The sequence below is a fragment of the Rhopalosiphum padi genome, chromosome 3 (genome assembly GCF_020882245.1).
Source record: "Rhopalosiphum padi isolate XX-2018 chromosome 3, ASM2088224v1, whole genome shotgun sequence".
In the NCBI taxonomy this organism is placed as follows: domain Eukaryota; kingdom Metazoa; phylum Arthropoda; class Insecta; order Hemiptera; family Aphididae; genus Rhopalosiphum; species Rhopalosiphum padi.
In genome coordinates this window covers 34820965-34836935 of record NC_083599.1, presented here as the reverse complement: position 1 = coordinate 34836935, position 15971 = coordinate 34820965, and the positions used below count along the sequence as shown (strand labels likewise).

Below are 15971 nucleotides of genomic sequence, written 5' to 3'. Positions count from 1 at the left end.
AAACTTTATCAATACATTTTCTAGCTAATAATCAATATAAATTTAAATTTTCGTGAAAATTTGTCAAATCGTGCTGGAGAAAATATCAATAGCGAATTGGCCATTGCGTAGTCGAACTAGAGAGAATAGAAGGACTACGGCGCATCCAATAAATGTGCTTACCTAATGATGATAATATTAAATAGGTACGTGAAATTATCTCACCTTATTCGTCCGTTAAATTTTTCAGACGTCTCCGGTGAGCGAGTTTACGTATATTGTCGAAGTCCGTCGTTAATAACCAGGTAATGTGCGGTTAAAAAAAAAATATTCTCGCTTTCAAATTAAATAAAATTCTAAGATCGATAGTATATAATATGGGTATTATGTTTTACTGTTTTGAAAAAAAACCAGCCTGTAGCATGTAGGTAGGTATAGATAAACGGTTATGTTTCATAGTATTTTTTTCTTGGATAGATATGGCTAAGCTTTCGAACCCTCGTAGAAATATCATAACCATGAGAAAACACAAAGAAAAATTTCTATCCAGAGATCACGTTGATATTCTCATACAGGTATTCTGGTGAATAAGCTTGATTAGCTTATATTTAACAATAAGAGTCTTTATTTTTACCATTTTTCCAGTTTTAGTTCACTAAATTTTTAAAGTTAACAAGTTTAATTTTTCGTGGCCTTATGCCCTTATGTGACCCAATAAATATCTATATTGTCAAAGTAAATTGAAGTGTATTCGATTGCATTTGATTCAATCACGGTTTTTAAACAGTACGTATGAATGGCATTATACATTTATACTATTACATATAAAATATTATTAAATATCGATCAACATTATACCTGATAAGTAGGGCAGTGAATTTAATGCACTAAAAACCTTAAGAAATGCATTTAAAATATTAAAAAAAAAATGCACTTAAAATGGTTTTTAATTTAATTTTTATATTGATATTGATAGTATATTATATACACAAAAATGTATTTAAAAGGTTTTCAAAGATGTTAATTTTATTAATGGAATTTAATTAAAAATACCAAAAAATAGACTAAAAAAGGAAAATATTACCTAAAAAGGGAAACAAAATTACCTTTACAATTAAAAACGTCAAAAAATACTAAATAAAAGTTTCATAAAGGGATTTTCTGTTATACAGTAATTCAAATTATATACTTACAAAGCTATGTTTTACAACCACCAAAAAAATGCACTTTTCTACAAATTCACAGCCCTACTGATAAGTGTAAAATATGTTCAATTGTTATTCCAAAACGTTCCAAATTTTTATTTATTTTCACACAAAACATACTTTATTGAATCCACCTATCCCTCAAATTTAAATTAACAATCAAAATGTTGACGTCATTTCACATTACTTACTTACTAAAATATAAGATGTAAACTCGAAACAGTGATTTTCCGCTTAAACAAAATTCGTAATAATTAAAATTATATAGATATAATCACATCACAATACTTTTCAGGAGAAAATGTACATATTCATCATAGTTGGTAAGTAAGTTTATATTTTGAATTTTTCTCTACAAATTAAAACTTATTAGATGAGATATTTCATATATCATAGTATCCTACTTATAATTTATAAATAACACTTTCAATACTTTTCATTTAAAATTTATAATTTAATTTTCATTGATAAAATTGCATTATCTATTTTTAAATAAAACTTATTTTAATATTTTTATCTCAAGATTTTAACATAAAATTCCTGGAACCCGGGCCCATGTCTTAAGCCGACAATGAGTAGGTAATACGTAGGTATTAACCTAAGACCTAGGTACTAAATTATGTAGAAAATAAAATAATAATATTATCATAAATATTTTAAATTTTAAGAGAAAAATAATCTAATAAGCGGGCTTAAAATGGTTCATATTTTATACTTACTATTTAAAGTCCATTTCATGTCTACCAAAGCTCGTCTAAAAACGCATCAACCACAACGTCCACAACACATTTATAATATTGTAAACTGAAGCATTAAATATATTATATTTATGTTGATTATATATCTAATATATTTACCAATTACAATATATATATATAATATTATACTATGTATATTGTTACCTATATTTTTGAAATAAATTATTGAAATTTTAATTGTATTATAGTGTGCAAAAAGTACATATTTATTGTAATTTTTATTTTATATTTAAAAATAAACATAATTTATTTAACTATACTATAAGCAAATAGATATACTTACATATAAGAATTGGATTTTAAATAATGTTTATTATTTATCTAAGATGTAATTTAAATATTTCATTTTATATCAAATGATACGACCTAGGTAGGTACCCTTAAAAGAGAGATTATAGTAGAGTTTCATTAATTCGAACGAGATTTGGGAAAGGGTCGTTCGGATTATCGATTTTTTCGAATGACTTATGAATTTAAAAAAATTAGATTTTTTTACAATTTAAATTTTAAAAGTTTATTTTAATCTATAATTGAAAAAAATATTGAATACAATTAAAATTATTATTATTATTATACCCAATTACAAATTACTATTTTATTTAAAATATTGAGCTTTATTTTAACACCGCGATTGTTTCTATATAAACAGTATAAAAACTGATCAAATAATATTTTATCCTGTAAACATTTAAGCAAAATTAGTTCTTCACAATTTTAACGTTATCTTAGGTTCATATAATTGCATGGCCGTATTCAACACTTATGTGGCTTCTGAAGCCTTATATTTTTTAAGGGGGCAAAAATTCGTTGTCTAGTATCTTCTTCCTTTGTAACATCGTCTTTTTTGGTGACGAACGACATCGTGCATATAATGATTTCATCATCAGTTAATATTTCCTGATGCTGTATCGCTTCATCAAAGCCTCCTCTCGATAGCCACTGTTGAATTTGATTATTCTCAACGATAGCTGTATGTGGCCCGCGTACCCTTTCTATGTAGCCTGCAATAAAAAAAACTTTGAACAAAAATATAAAAAAAAATTGTTAAAATTGTTAATTTTTTTTTTGTATCAAAAATACATAAAATATTATCTAACGTTCATGTTTTATTTTTACTTGTTCAGAAATCCCATTATACTCGATAAAATATTTGAAATCAAATCTTATCTACAAAGATAAATATAATTTTTACTTCTGTGTAATAGTGGGTAACAGACTAAAGCTTGACTGTGACCATTGTTGTTTTGTTCATACGAGTAACTAGTTGCTACTAGTTGCAACTAGTTGCTATTCAAGTTTAATTTTAAATTTAAGTTTATACGCGTAATTTGTTCGTTTTAATGTATCATATCAAACCGATGAAACGTAAAATTGACCGAGAAAGACGGGCTTTTCAAGAAAAATGGGGCTATGGGCTATGTATACATTTTTACTAATTTTAATTCTCTTCCAATAAGTTTGATCTGTAAACAAAGTGTATCTGTCATCACTCATCAAGGAGTACATCATTAATAGACATTATGACACAAATCATAGTAAGATTTACGACAAATTTGTAGAAAAATTACGCGTAAATTTTTTTTGTTAAAGTTAATTTTCATCATATTTTTCCAATGATAATTTTGTAGGTAGTAATAATAAGTCAAATATAAAAAACTACCTTGTTTATATTTTTGGTAATAGTAATTATAATAAAAGTAATTTCATAATATATTAATTCACATTTAGATAAATGGATTTTGTACGTATCTATGCATTCGTTTTGTCTTTAGTTTTTAGTGTATAATATTATAAAAATGACACTTAAAATTTGGTCCGCGAATTTTTTTTGAAAAAATACATGGCCCGTAAGTAATTTGAGTTTGAGATCACTGTTGCTTAGCTATGGGCGTATGGGCCAACTAGTGTAGTCTATAAGTGGGATGAGGATAATGCTATTTTCTGGTGCGGACTAAGGTTTTTTAGTGTGAAACGATCAATATTTAATTAGGTACCTACCTATATGACACACAAGACACAATTTACAAACGTAATCGACATATTTAATCAAATCTAAACGACGTACACTTGTGATATACCATCGATATTATTGTTGTTATGTGGGTCTACAGGAAAATGTATCTCCAAATAATATAGCGATACGATAATTCTCAAGCCTGTTTGGATTACCACGTCTTTCGAATTAGCCTGTGTTCGGGTTAATGAATCCCTATATATTCTAATATTGTTTCGTTCGCAGTTAAACATTTTATATTTCATTACTAGGTAAATAGGTAGGTACATAAACATAAATATGCATAATATGGTTGATTACTATAATTACTACAAATCATATTTATTCTTTATCTACAAAATATTGAATTAACTTACATTTATATTTTAGAGAAATTATTAGATCCTAACAATAAGTAGTTAAATTTATTGCTGTTAAATAGGTAATATTGAAATAATTTAAAGTAGTCGTTTATCAGCAAAAAAACAAATTATTAATATTTAATAATATATGCTCTATTACCTATCTAACTACAGCAATGTATATGATGTATCTACAGTAAAATATAATAGAATACATGATTTAATATTAAAAATTATCTTATAAATTAAACAATTTCTTATACAAAAAGCAGTACTTGAAATAAGTATGGATCGTCAAAATTGTGTAACAGATTCTTGTATTTAAAAATCGATTGACTTTTTGGAGGTTTTAACAAATAAATTCTGCGATTGTTGAAAGTATGTTATTAAGATCTTAATATGTCATTCAAGCTTTTTTTATAAATAGTTACATATAGATTATAGACATTATAGGTACCTAATATTTACCATATATTATGTACATATTATATTATATAATTAAACATATTATAATATCGACCTAACAATTTCTGAAAATTTCAAAAAATGTTGAGTATTTTAAGTAAAAGTCTATTTGAAACTCATTTATCTTGTCTGGAATAATAAAAATTAAAATAATAATTACATAATGTATCTATCTATCTAGATATTATAATATGTATGCCCAAAACAATTAATTAAGAAAATATCAACCTCTCAAAAATAAAGACCAATGTTTTTCCGACTTTGGCCCTATTCTTATGAAATATTAAATAACTTATGAGTAATGAATACTTATTATGATAACGACAGTTGATAATCCATAATAAAAATTGGTAAGTGTCGTAAATGATCTACCAGTAGGAATTAACAGCAGATTACAGAATGAAAATATAATTTTATGCTTTTACGGTAACTATTTAAAAACTATGAACTTTTGTTATATAAATTTTGGATAACCAGTGTCTTAATAACTTTATTATCAATAATTACCAGAGAACGTAGTAAAGAAATCAAGATGTGGGATAGTCATGTCCATAAAACAATTACACAAGTATAGTTGATATGTAAATTAGATTGCTAGTCAATTATAAGGGCGATAATTTAATTCTGTAATTAACATAGTTAATGATTGCAGACATTAGTTCACCAACAAATTTATAAATCATAAAAATATGGTAGATCACTTATGACATGTGATCATTTTAATCTTGGATGTGTTAGGTAATTGTATAGGTGTTACTAACTACCAAAAACCAATGTTTAGATGTTTAGATAACTAACAATTATATTTTAATACTTTTTATGCAGCAAGTGTTTTTCTTTCTTTAATATTGTAAAACTTTGTTACATTATATTTGATTGTGAACAAATATATTTAATTTTAATTATGCAATTTAATATTATTATTTGTTTTTGTATACTATTTGTCAATATTATTATTTTATTTCATTAAAGGAATATTCCAACATTAATGTATATATTTGGGAAAAATATAATCATTTAAATTTGATTAAAAAATTAAGAAATATTTACATAAGTACACAGTAACATTAGATATATTTAAACAAAGATATTTTTTTTTATAATCTATGTATACATACAGGGTTTTTAGAATAGTTCAAAACATTTAATTATTTGTACACTCAAAAAGTTGTTTAGCTTTCTTAGGTACCCTGTACTTGTAAATGTTGTGTATATAATGTATGTATAAATAATAAATTGCATGTACAGTCATATTAATATTTTAAAATAAACAATAAATAGGCTTTCATTTAAAATAAAACAAATAAATACAAAATAAAATATATATAAATATATTATATTATATAAATAACTTAATGAGTACAGTTATACAAATATATCTTCATTAACATTAGTTAAGATATTGAAACACAATAAACGGAACATAATTCAATAAACTGTGTTTATAAATTAAAAAAGTGGTAACAAATCGGGCTTGCTAAAATCATAATTAATAACATTTAAGTTGAGCTTGTCACACACTAGTTCTACAATAATATCATGATATTTTATTCAAAATGTGTCATGTACTAAGATTATACCAACTTGAAAAAATAACGAAATACAAAAACAGTAAAATATTTAGATGATATTTTTAATTAATTTCAGTAGATAAAAATATTTTATTGAAATCTTATAAATAATATAAATTTAGGACACAATACTGTGTTAAAATTATGAAAATATATTATAAATTATTGGTGATGTATGTCAGTTATACAAGTGAAAATGAGTCTGAATTAAATAAACAAATACAAATTAATTAAGGAACTTTCATAAGAGAAACTATATAATTGTGTTGGAATGAATAAATTAAGTGTATATTAAGTAAATATTTAATGAAAACATCAAATAGACGAGATGAAATGTAAATTATACAATGGTTTTAATATTAAATGAAATTGTTTGTTGAACTAATATTTAATAATCCATTGGCTAATCATTAGTTATTAGAATAAAAAATCAATGATTTTATAAAGAAAAGCCACATTAGATATTAAAAATGGTTCTCATTTTTTTCTAGTGGAACAATTAAATTTAAATTAATAGAAAAGTGAAAAATTATAATTTAATCTTAAAAGAATATTATACATATTTAATAAAATATTAAAAAAAAACAATAACTAAATAACATTTTTATCAGTATTTTGAACAAAATAAACTAAAATATAAAATGAAAATAATAATAAAAATTAAAGAATATAAAGAAAAAAATATAGCATACTTATTGTCTTTTTTTTGTTGTATAAATTATGATTGACATAGTCAAGATGAAGAAAAAATCCAACTAAATTAAAATAACAAATTTTATTAATATTTTCATTTTTAATGCTGAAATAGAAACAATTTATATTAATAACAATATTTTTTCATTATAAAATATATATATTTTTTTTAATAATGCAGATATCAATTATAATTAATAAGCAGATTTAACCAAAAAATATTCTAATTCCCTAAAATAAAAGTAGTAATAAAACATTTTAAATCAATGTTAAAAAAAAAAAGTTGATTATCTGCATGAAGTCTATTAGTTTAATTGTAAACATAGAATGTCATTTGAAATTTTCATAGGAATATATTAAATAATATATAATATGTACAAGGGGGGTTAAGTAATAATTTATAGTACACTGCTTAATGTATATGTTAAACCAATACATTGGTCATAAAAATGTTATGTATATTAATGAGATAATAAGAAAGTTTTAGTTTGTGTGCAACTCAAAGCATTAAAACATGTATAATAAAAAAAATCAAGGGAAAAACATAAAGAACATAAGTTACATGTATATTTTGATAATTAATATTAAAGTTTTAGAAATATTATACGAAGGATTAGAGTGAAATATAAATTAAAACTCACAATGATGTTTTTATATAATTAATAAAAATAAATAGGTATGCTTAAAAAACAAGCTAAATAAATATTAGGGTTTATAGCACTACTTTGGCTTATTTTAAGTAGTTCTATTTGAAAATTAAGAATTTATGCTTGAAAACATAATACCTTGAAACAACTTACTATCTAATCATTCTAATCTATTCTATAACAGATCAGATATTATATCAATAGTAGTGTAATAAATTATGATAAAAATCCCATTTACAGCATAGTATATAAATACATACATATACGAACACACACACACACCTACACTTGTATTTAGTAAATATAAGTGGATAAATTCAGTAAACTGCTGTTTTTTTCATGTCATCAATACAATGTTCTCTGAGAGCTGGCAATAATGAAACTAAAGTCCGATCCAACCATGCTATAGGGTTAGGATACATGAATCCGCCTTCAAAGAATCCAAGGTGACCACCATGCATCAGTTCCATATATAATATATTATCTTTTGATTCTAAAACATACATATAAATAAAACTTGAATAATAAAAATATTATCACAATAATATATTAATGTGAACTTAAATGTAATAGAGCTGAATATAACCGAGACAGAATTTGCAATGACAATAAGACATTTATGACATAACTTTATCATTTTATAGACACAATTTGAGTTAAAAATTATATAATCCTGTGTTACAAAAATGTAGAACAAATATTGATTCTTTTATTAGCTGTCTAATATATTTATAAGATAGCTAATAATAAAAGCAAATAAAACAAACCAGTTTCATCAGAAATGTAACAGAAATTAATATTAATAGTACAATAGTACAACTTCTTTTTTATTGAAAGCATATAATTTGTATGAGTATCTTGTTAAAACTTTATCTACATTGATTGTATTTTAAAACAAACAGTTTAATTCAATGTATAAACTATTAACTAACATAATTTAATGAGTTAAAAACTAAAAATTACTAGTAACTTTAAAAAAAAATTTTATTGCAAAAATGTGTATGTCCCATAACATGTAAAATTGCAGAAAACCCAACTGCATAATAATTAATTAATATTAGTAATTTCTAAAAGTATTATTACCTACTAATATTACTAATAAACTCTTTATATTTTTTTTATCCACAATTTAAGCAACAAATATATATTTAATGAAATAATTTACATTTGAAAAAATAGGTTTTTAAATTTATATATTTAATTAAAATAATAATAATAACTTTTAACTATAATTATTATTTTCATCAACTAAATAAGAAATTAATTTATATTTCATCTTAGTTAGTTTTTATATTAATATAACTTAACTTTAAACGACCATTTTGTCCAGCTTTGTGCAAATAACACATATGATAATATAATTTATATTAAATGTTTAAATATTTAAAAATAATGGAAAAAAAACCATAGGTTAGATTATATTGTATAATAAAAATAAATTATTATCTCACTTGCAAAATTTTGAATAGGTATCAATAAATCTTCTGGCACCAATGGATCATCTCTTGAATTAATAAATATCATTGGTGTTTTTAAATTGTTTATGTAATGCAAGCAACTTGACCATCGGTAAAACTCATGAAGGTTTTTAAAATTATTGACTTTTCTATAAAAATAAAATTTAAAAATGCATTAACTAAATTTATTATTTATTGAACTAAAAATACTAAAAATATTAAATCAAGTTTAAATCTTAAATTAAAAACTGTAATTGATTTGACTCTAATTATTACAATATTCTCTTTCTTTCATATAACTTTAATTTATTGTTAATTCTATGTACAAAAAAAATATTTATAGAATGTAATTGATATGTAATATGTTATCCTTGGTATGTATATCAAACTACAAATTATTTATGTTATTTAAATATATAAATTTGATAAATGTATAGTATGTTATATAAATAATTTTAATTAATTAAAAATACAGTGAAACCTGACTTAACATTATACCAGTATATAATGGACACTAATCCAAGCAGAAAAAATTTAATTCATGATTAATAAATAGAAATTACAGTGTATTTAAACCATAAACTAAAATTATATAAGTTCATAATTTTGACCAGTCTATAAAACACCTTTACTATTGAGAACATGAAAATTAATATTTCTCCCCGATAAAAAACTAAGTTTAAACTCAACTAATATAATTGTATACATATGTACATACTGCATAAGAAAGTCGCCAGTTGCAACAATAAAAATAACAATTATTTATCAAGACACAAATTAAATACATACCTCTTATATCATCGATAACAATAACATCAATTGTTTATATTTATAATTACATCTATATTATGTTTGTACTTATGTATATAAATATAATATACTGTTTTTTTTTTCATAAAATATATAGTTAGTTTCATTAAATAAAGACTAAAGCATATCTACAACAGGCACTGTTTCTAGTTCTGTTAACTATCCATTATATTCAGGTTTTACTGTAATAAAACTAAAAAAAAAAATGTTAAAATAAAAATTATAGTTATTAGTTTTGGACATAGTCCATCATTTTAAATTAAATCAACTTCATTAAGCCATAGTAAAATATTAGGTACACAAATTAATTTGATAAATTTGATAAAAATCACGGTAGGTAATATATAATTATTGACTATAATCCATTAAGTATTAAAATGTTGAATTGTTCTTAAAATCTTATATGTTAATTATTTTATTATATACATGGTATTATTCAAGAATTGTTACAATAATGTAAGTTGGATTATTTATTTTATATAGTAAGACTTTTACTTATGTTATAATTGTTACTGAGTACATGTTAAAGACTTTTGATTTTTAGTTTTATTCCTGTTAAGTGTTCTTTAAACCTAATACAGTGGATTTCTATAATGTAGGCACGTTGGGATCAGCCCTGTTTGCCCATAAAAACCGAAATTAGTTAAAAAAAAATTATAATATCAAAAAAAGTCAACAAAATCCCTTTCTGCAAAAAAAATGTACTTTTGTAAAAAACACCAGGATGACGGGAAAAATATTTAAAAAAATATTCAAGTGAAATTGTTGTAATAAAATAAAGTGTATAGTTTTTCACTTTGCACAACAATGATATTTTCAGTCGTTAATTTTTCATCTGAAATTCACAATTTTACCGCTAGGTAGATGTACCTTACACCAAAATTGTTTCGCCTATTGTGTCGAATCTGGCCGTATATGTAGTAACGTTTTAACTTTATTTCAACAATAAAAATTATGATAAACTAATTTGTGCCACTTTTGGTGCAATAGGAGTTTTAAGATTTAAATGGTAATGTTTTTTATTACTTTTGATAAATACAATTTCACGGATACAACAAAACCCGATTAAATTAGTAATTTTTAAATACATATGTGTATATTCTAACACTACGATAAATTAAAAATTGACCACATAAACCGAATAATAGAGTGCCCATATGTCACGGGTTATTTTATATTGGGACCAGACCATTTTGCCTATATTAACCGGATGCCCATATTAACCGATGCCCAGGCAGAATCCACTGAATTGAAAATTATATTAGTTTAATCTAAAGGAAAACATACTATAACTACAATGTTCTTTATAAAATTAATATAATTAATTACTAATACTTAATAGTTGTGTATACTAGTGATATTATGTATTGATATTACCATCTTTTTTTGTTTTTATTATATTAAATTAGTTTTGAATGCAGTTTCAATTTCATTAATGTTATTAAGCATTTTTACAAATTTAGCTGATAAAAAGTTATATTTCATTTTGCAGTAATGTTTATTTGTTTGAATAAGTAGTATTGATTGTTTTGTATGCAATTTTACTCTTTTGTTAATTTTATGGATATTACACTTTTTTTATAATTAAAAAAAAAGAATCAGCTATGTAAATAATAAGATATTAGGTTTGGTTTTTGAATATTATTTTAAATTAAATAAATAAATAAAATCTTTGTGACAAGTTATAACATAAACTTTAAAATATATAAGTAAGATCATTTAAATAATTATAAGTGTATAATTTAGGTTTTTTAATTAGAAAGACTGTTTACTGTTAGAACTATAAAAATTTTTTAAATATTTGTACAATATTTATTTATCTGTAAAATATCTAAACTGTGGATAATGCCGGCATTATTAAAATAAAAACTACCCTCAGTAATCTAATTAATTAAGTATTCAAATACAAGATATTTATAAGTAAGCAAATACAATTAATCAATTACCTTATTGGGGTTATATTATGTTAAAATAAAAATAATTAAATTAAAAAAAAAAAATGAAATGAAGTTTGATGATCATTTTTATAGAAGAAATTTGTAACTATTTACTCTTAACTTAGTAAATTAAATTTAAAATATCTTATTGTTCATAAAAAAAATCATAAACAATAGGCATATCAATTTAATTAATAAAATATCAATAAAAAACTGGAAAACCCAACTTTTATACATAAAGTATATATAAAAATATTGATATATAAATATTACATTAAATATATATTAATATATACTATTCCATAAATTAATCTAAAATTTTACCTGGTATAAGCATCATCAAGTTCAGGTAATGTAGCAGCAGATATTATATCTTTTTCAATTAATGAATATTGTTCTTTAACATCGTCTGCCAATAGTTTACTTCTATGTTTCAAAATTAAAGCTTTTATTGCTTCTGTTAATGCATACAAATAAAGTCTTCGAAAGTTTTGCCAATGCAATAAAACACCAGTAGCCCTAAATAATTAATACATATTATATAGTTTTTTTCTTTTGTTTTTGTTCTTGATGATTAAGAATCTATTGTCCAGTTTATGGACTAGTTTATACATGAAATAGTCAAATCTAAAATTAGACTTTTAATTAATCAATTTAATAAATAATAATATTTTAATGCTATTATTTAATATTAATATCATTGTATCTAAAAAAAAAAAAACCATACATACAACAGATTAAATAAATAATAATAATTTTGCTTACTTCAATGCATCATATGGTTGACATATAGATACTCCAGCAATAACACTACTTGGTCTATTATGACGAGATTCTCCAAGGTATTTAGTAACCAGGTTACCACCCATACTATATCCAATAACTATAATTTTAGTATTAGGATAATGTTCTGATAAATTACAAAGCATTACATGAAGATCATCTGTGTGACCTATAAATGAACATTATTTTTAATACATTTGAATACAACTTAGGTAGTTTACATTGAAATAATTGTATTAACAGTATAAGTTTTTGATAGATGAAAAATATATAATTATTTATTTATTTTTATATTCAAAGACAAATGAAAAAAATGTATTATTTCTACTGTTGGTTTTATAATTAAGGATAATCAAGAATTACGAATAAGTTCCTTGTGTTTCTACATAGTATGCAAAAACCAAATTTAGTTGATAATTCAGGACAATCGAAGAGGTTGTTCAAAATATTGCAAACTAACATAATATCTGCTAATTTACATTTTGTACATAGTGAGTCTATGCTTTAGAAGTTTTCAACAACATTAATAGTATCTCTAGCGATATGTATTATATTAAATACATAAACAATTCTTTTCAAAAACTTATATTGGACATTATCAAGATCATTTATATATCTTAACTAAACTAGTGAACCAAATTGCACTCACTTTAGAGCCATACTATTTGTGTTTATTTACCATAAGTCCAATAAGCAGTAACTTATATACATAAAATATAATAATTTTATAATTTAATATTAATAAAAACAAAAAACAAAATCTATAAGTGTTATATTATTTTTATTATTTATGTTTGAGTTTTGCTTTTTCAAACACAATGTATAATTTATTTATCTATTGAAAATATTGAAATTAATAATACAATTTTAATTTTTACTCCAACTACAAATTATAATTTTTTTTATAGATATTAAAATATTTTTACCATATGTGAATATTCTAGAAGCGGTAACAGGAACATTATGCAAAGCTCCAACATGATTAAGAACTGCACATCTGTAGCCTTGATTTTGAGTATAATTAACAAATGTTCGAATATAATCGCTCTCCGAAGAGTTACAAATTCCAGGAACTATAACTACAGTTATGCCCTCTAAAAATAATTAATAAAATATTTTAATTTCTGTAATAATTTATTTTAAACTAAAGTTAATTAAATGTAATAGTTTAATAACAAACCTAGCTCTGGTTCATTAAAAGTTGGCTTAAATAGATCATATGTTAAAGTAGTTCCATCATCGAGATTTAAGAATTTTCTGTCTCCTTTGGGGCATGGGCACCTCACTCTACCAAAAACACTGTACAAAATAGTTTGAACATGACCACTGAATCCCCACAATCTAGTTGGTACATATCTGAAATAAAATTAATAGTTGTTTAGTAATAAATAAAATATTAATATGAAAAGATAAGTATAGGTAAGCACATTACAACAATTAAAAAAAGTTTAATACCTAACTACAAACAAAAAATTAAATCATGAAAACAAATTACAATTTATGAGTACTATCAAGTATTTATTTGATGAAACATTTATTATTACACACACACACACATGTATTTAATTTAACCCAATTCAAATGTACTTGTATTAACAATATATTTTTACATGATTAATTTAGATAATTTATTACGGATATAAGATGCAGTTGTTTCTGTTTGCGCTTTAATATGGAATTACCATTAATTGATACAATCACTCAAAAAATGCATTTTGTTTGGCTCTTGATTATGTTCACCACATCAAGATATTAATCTTTATAAAAAAAAAATAGACAAAGCATTAATAATTTTTTGTAAGGCTTTATGAAAATAAAATAACCAATTTTATCATATTAATAGGTACCTATTTAAATAGTTATATCATTTAATTAAAATTAACTAAATACATAATGTTAACATATATTTCATACAAAAACTTTATTTAATGAAACAAAATTTTGATAAAAATATCTATAGTCTTCAGTGGCATTCTCAGGAATTTTCAAAGGGGGAGCTCTGACAATTTACTAGAATATTATCACATATTTACATTATCACAATACACAATAAACCAATTATTAAAATGTGTATTGACCACACAGACTTCTATAGAAGTCTGTGTTTGACCACGATTAAAGATAGTACTATCTTTAATTATGGTGTTGACAATTATTGTGATTCGTGATGCTGGTAACTAATAAGCTATTAACCACTATATTATAATCAGTAAAATCAATAATCAATTATTAATTTTATTTTTATTTATTATATTAATTTAATCACTTAATCAATAACTGTGATATTGTTGGTAAACAATATTATATTGTGATACGCATATGAAATAGTTAAAAAATACGGCCAATGGGGGGTTCAAATCCCATGAACCCCCGTGAGTACGCCACTGATAGTCTTAAATGTAAGTATTGTTGTACCAATATTATTACATGTACTCTGTATAATATGCAGGTATTAAAATATTGATAAGTATGATATTAAACTTTAAATTTAGTTTAAATTATTTAATTTATAATTTTTGATCAAAATGAGTATAACAGTATTTGTTCATAAAGATTCTTATTAACCTATAAATCAATCATATACAAAATGGGAAGATTATAGTATAATTAAACTTTAAATGTAAATGCAATAAAGTAATACGTTTAACAGCATAACTCTATAGATTATTTTAATTAGATTTAACAACATATATTTAATTAAAATTTTTAAAAATTTAACTAGGTAAATGCCTAATATAAAAGTGGATAATACTCAGATAAGTTGTTATCTAATTATTGAATGAATGAAAGGTTAGCAAAGGCTATTAGAAAAAATACCTTTCTTACAAAAGAACTCAATAATAACTCTTAAAAGATAAAAAATATTTTATAATTATAAACACTTATTGGCTTTACTTCTGTAGAAAAATGTTACAACATGAAATACATTAATTTCTATTTCTTGTGTCAATTTAAATATTTATAAAATAAAAAGCGTAAGTGTTGTTTAACCAAAATAAATAAATCCCTATTCCAGTGACGTAGCCAGGGGAAAGCTGAGGGCTGCCCCCCCACAAAAAAAAAATATTAAGACAATTTAAAAATGATTTTAATTTTTAATGATCTATGAAAATCAATACATAAATCTTAAATTGTATTTTACAAAAATTAATCAGCCCTCCTCCAAAAAAATCTAGGCCACACCACGGCCATATTCTCTAATCATTAGAGTCTAATGTAAACAATATTATTACCTAGCCCTGATTTAAACAGATTTAGACTTGCATAATATGAAATTTAAGGTCACAATATTATATACAGTTTGATGTGTA

The 15971-nt window shown here is 23.2% G+C and overlaps 1 protein-coding gene across 1 annotated transcript in view; it reads right to left on the bottom strand.

Annotated features, from left to right (window-relative positions):
• Nucleotides 1-5807: 5807 nt before the first annotated feature.
• Nucleotides 5808-15971, bottom strand: part of LOC132924183 (abhydrolase domain-containing protein 2) — a 14051-nt gene continuing 3887 nt past the window's right edge. The window contains exons 2-8 of the mRNA XM_060988328.1: nucleotides 13841-14016; nucleotides 13587-13754; nucleotides 12643-12829; nucleotides 12202-12396; nucleotides 9125-9279; nucleotides 7956-8166; nucleotides 5808-7088 (exon numbers count right to left, since the gene is read on the bottom strand). Coding sequence (XP_060844311.1) covers nucleotides 7991-8166; nucleotides 9125-9279; nucleotides 12202-12396; nucleotides 12643-12829; nucleotides 13587-13754; nucleotides 13841-14016 — 1057 coding nt within the window. The 3' untranslated portion in view covers nucleotides 5808-7088; nucleotides 7956-7990. The remainder of the gene's footprint in view (nucleotides 7089-7955; nucleotides 8167-9124; nucleotides 9280-12201; nucleotides 12397-12642; nucleotides 12830-13586; nucleotides 13755-13840; nucleotides 14017-15971) is intronic.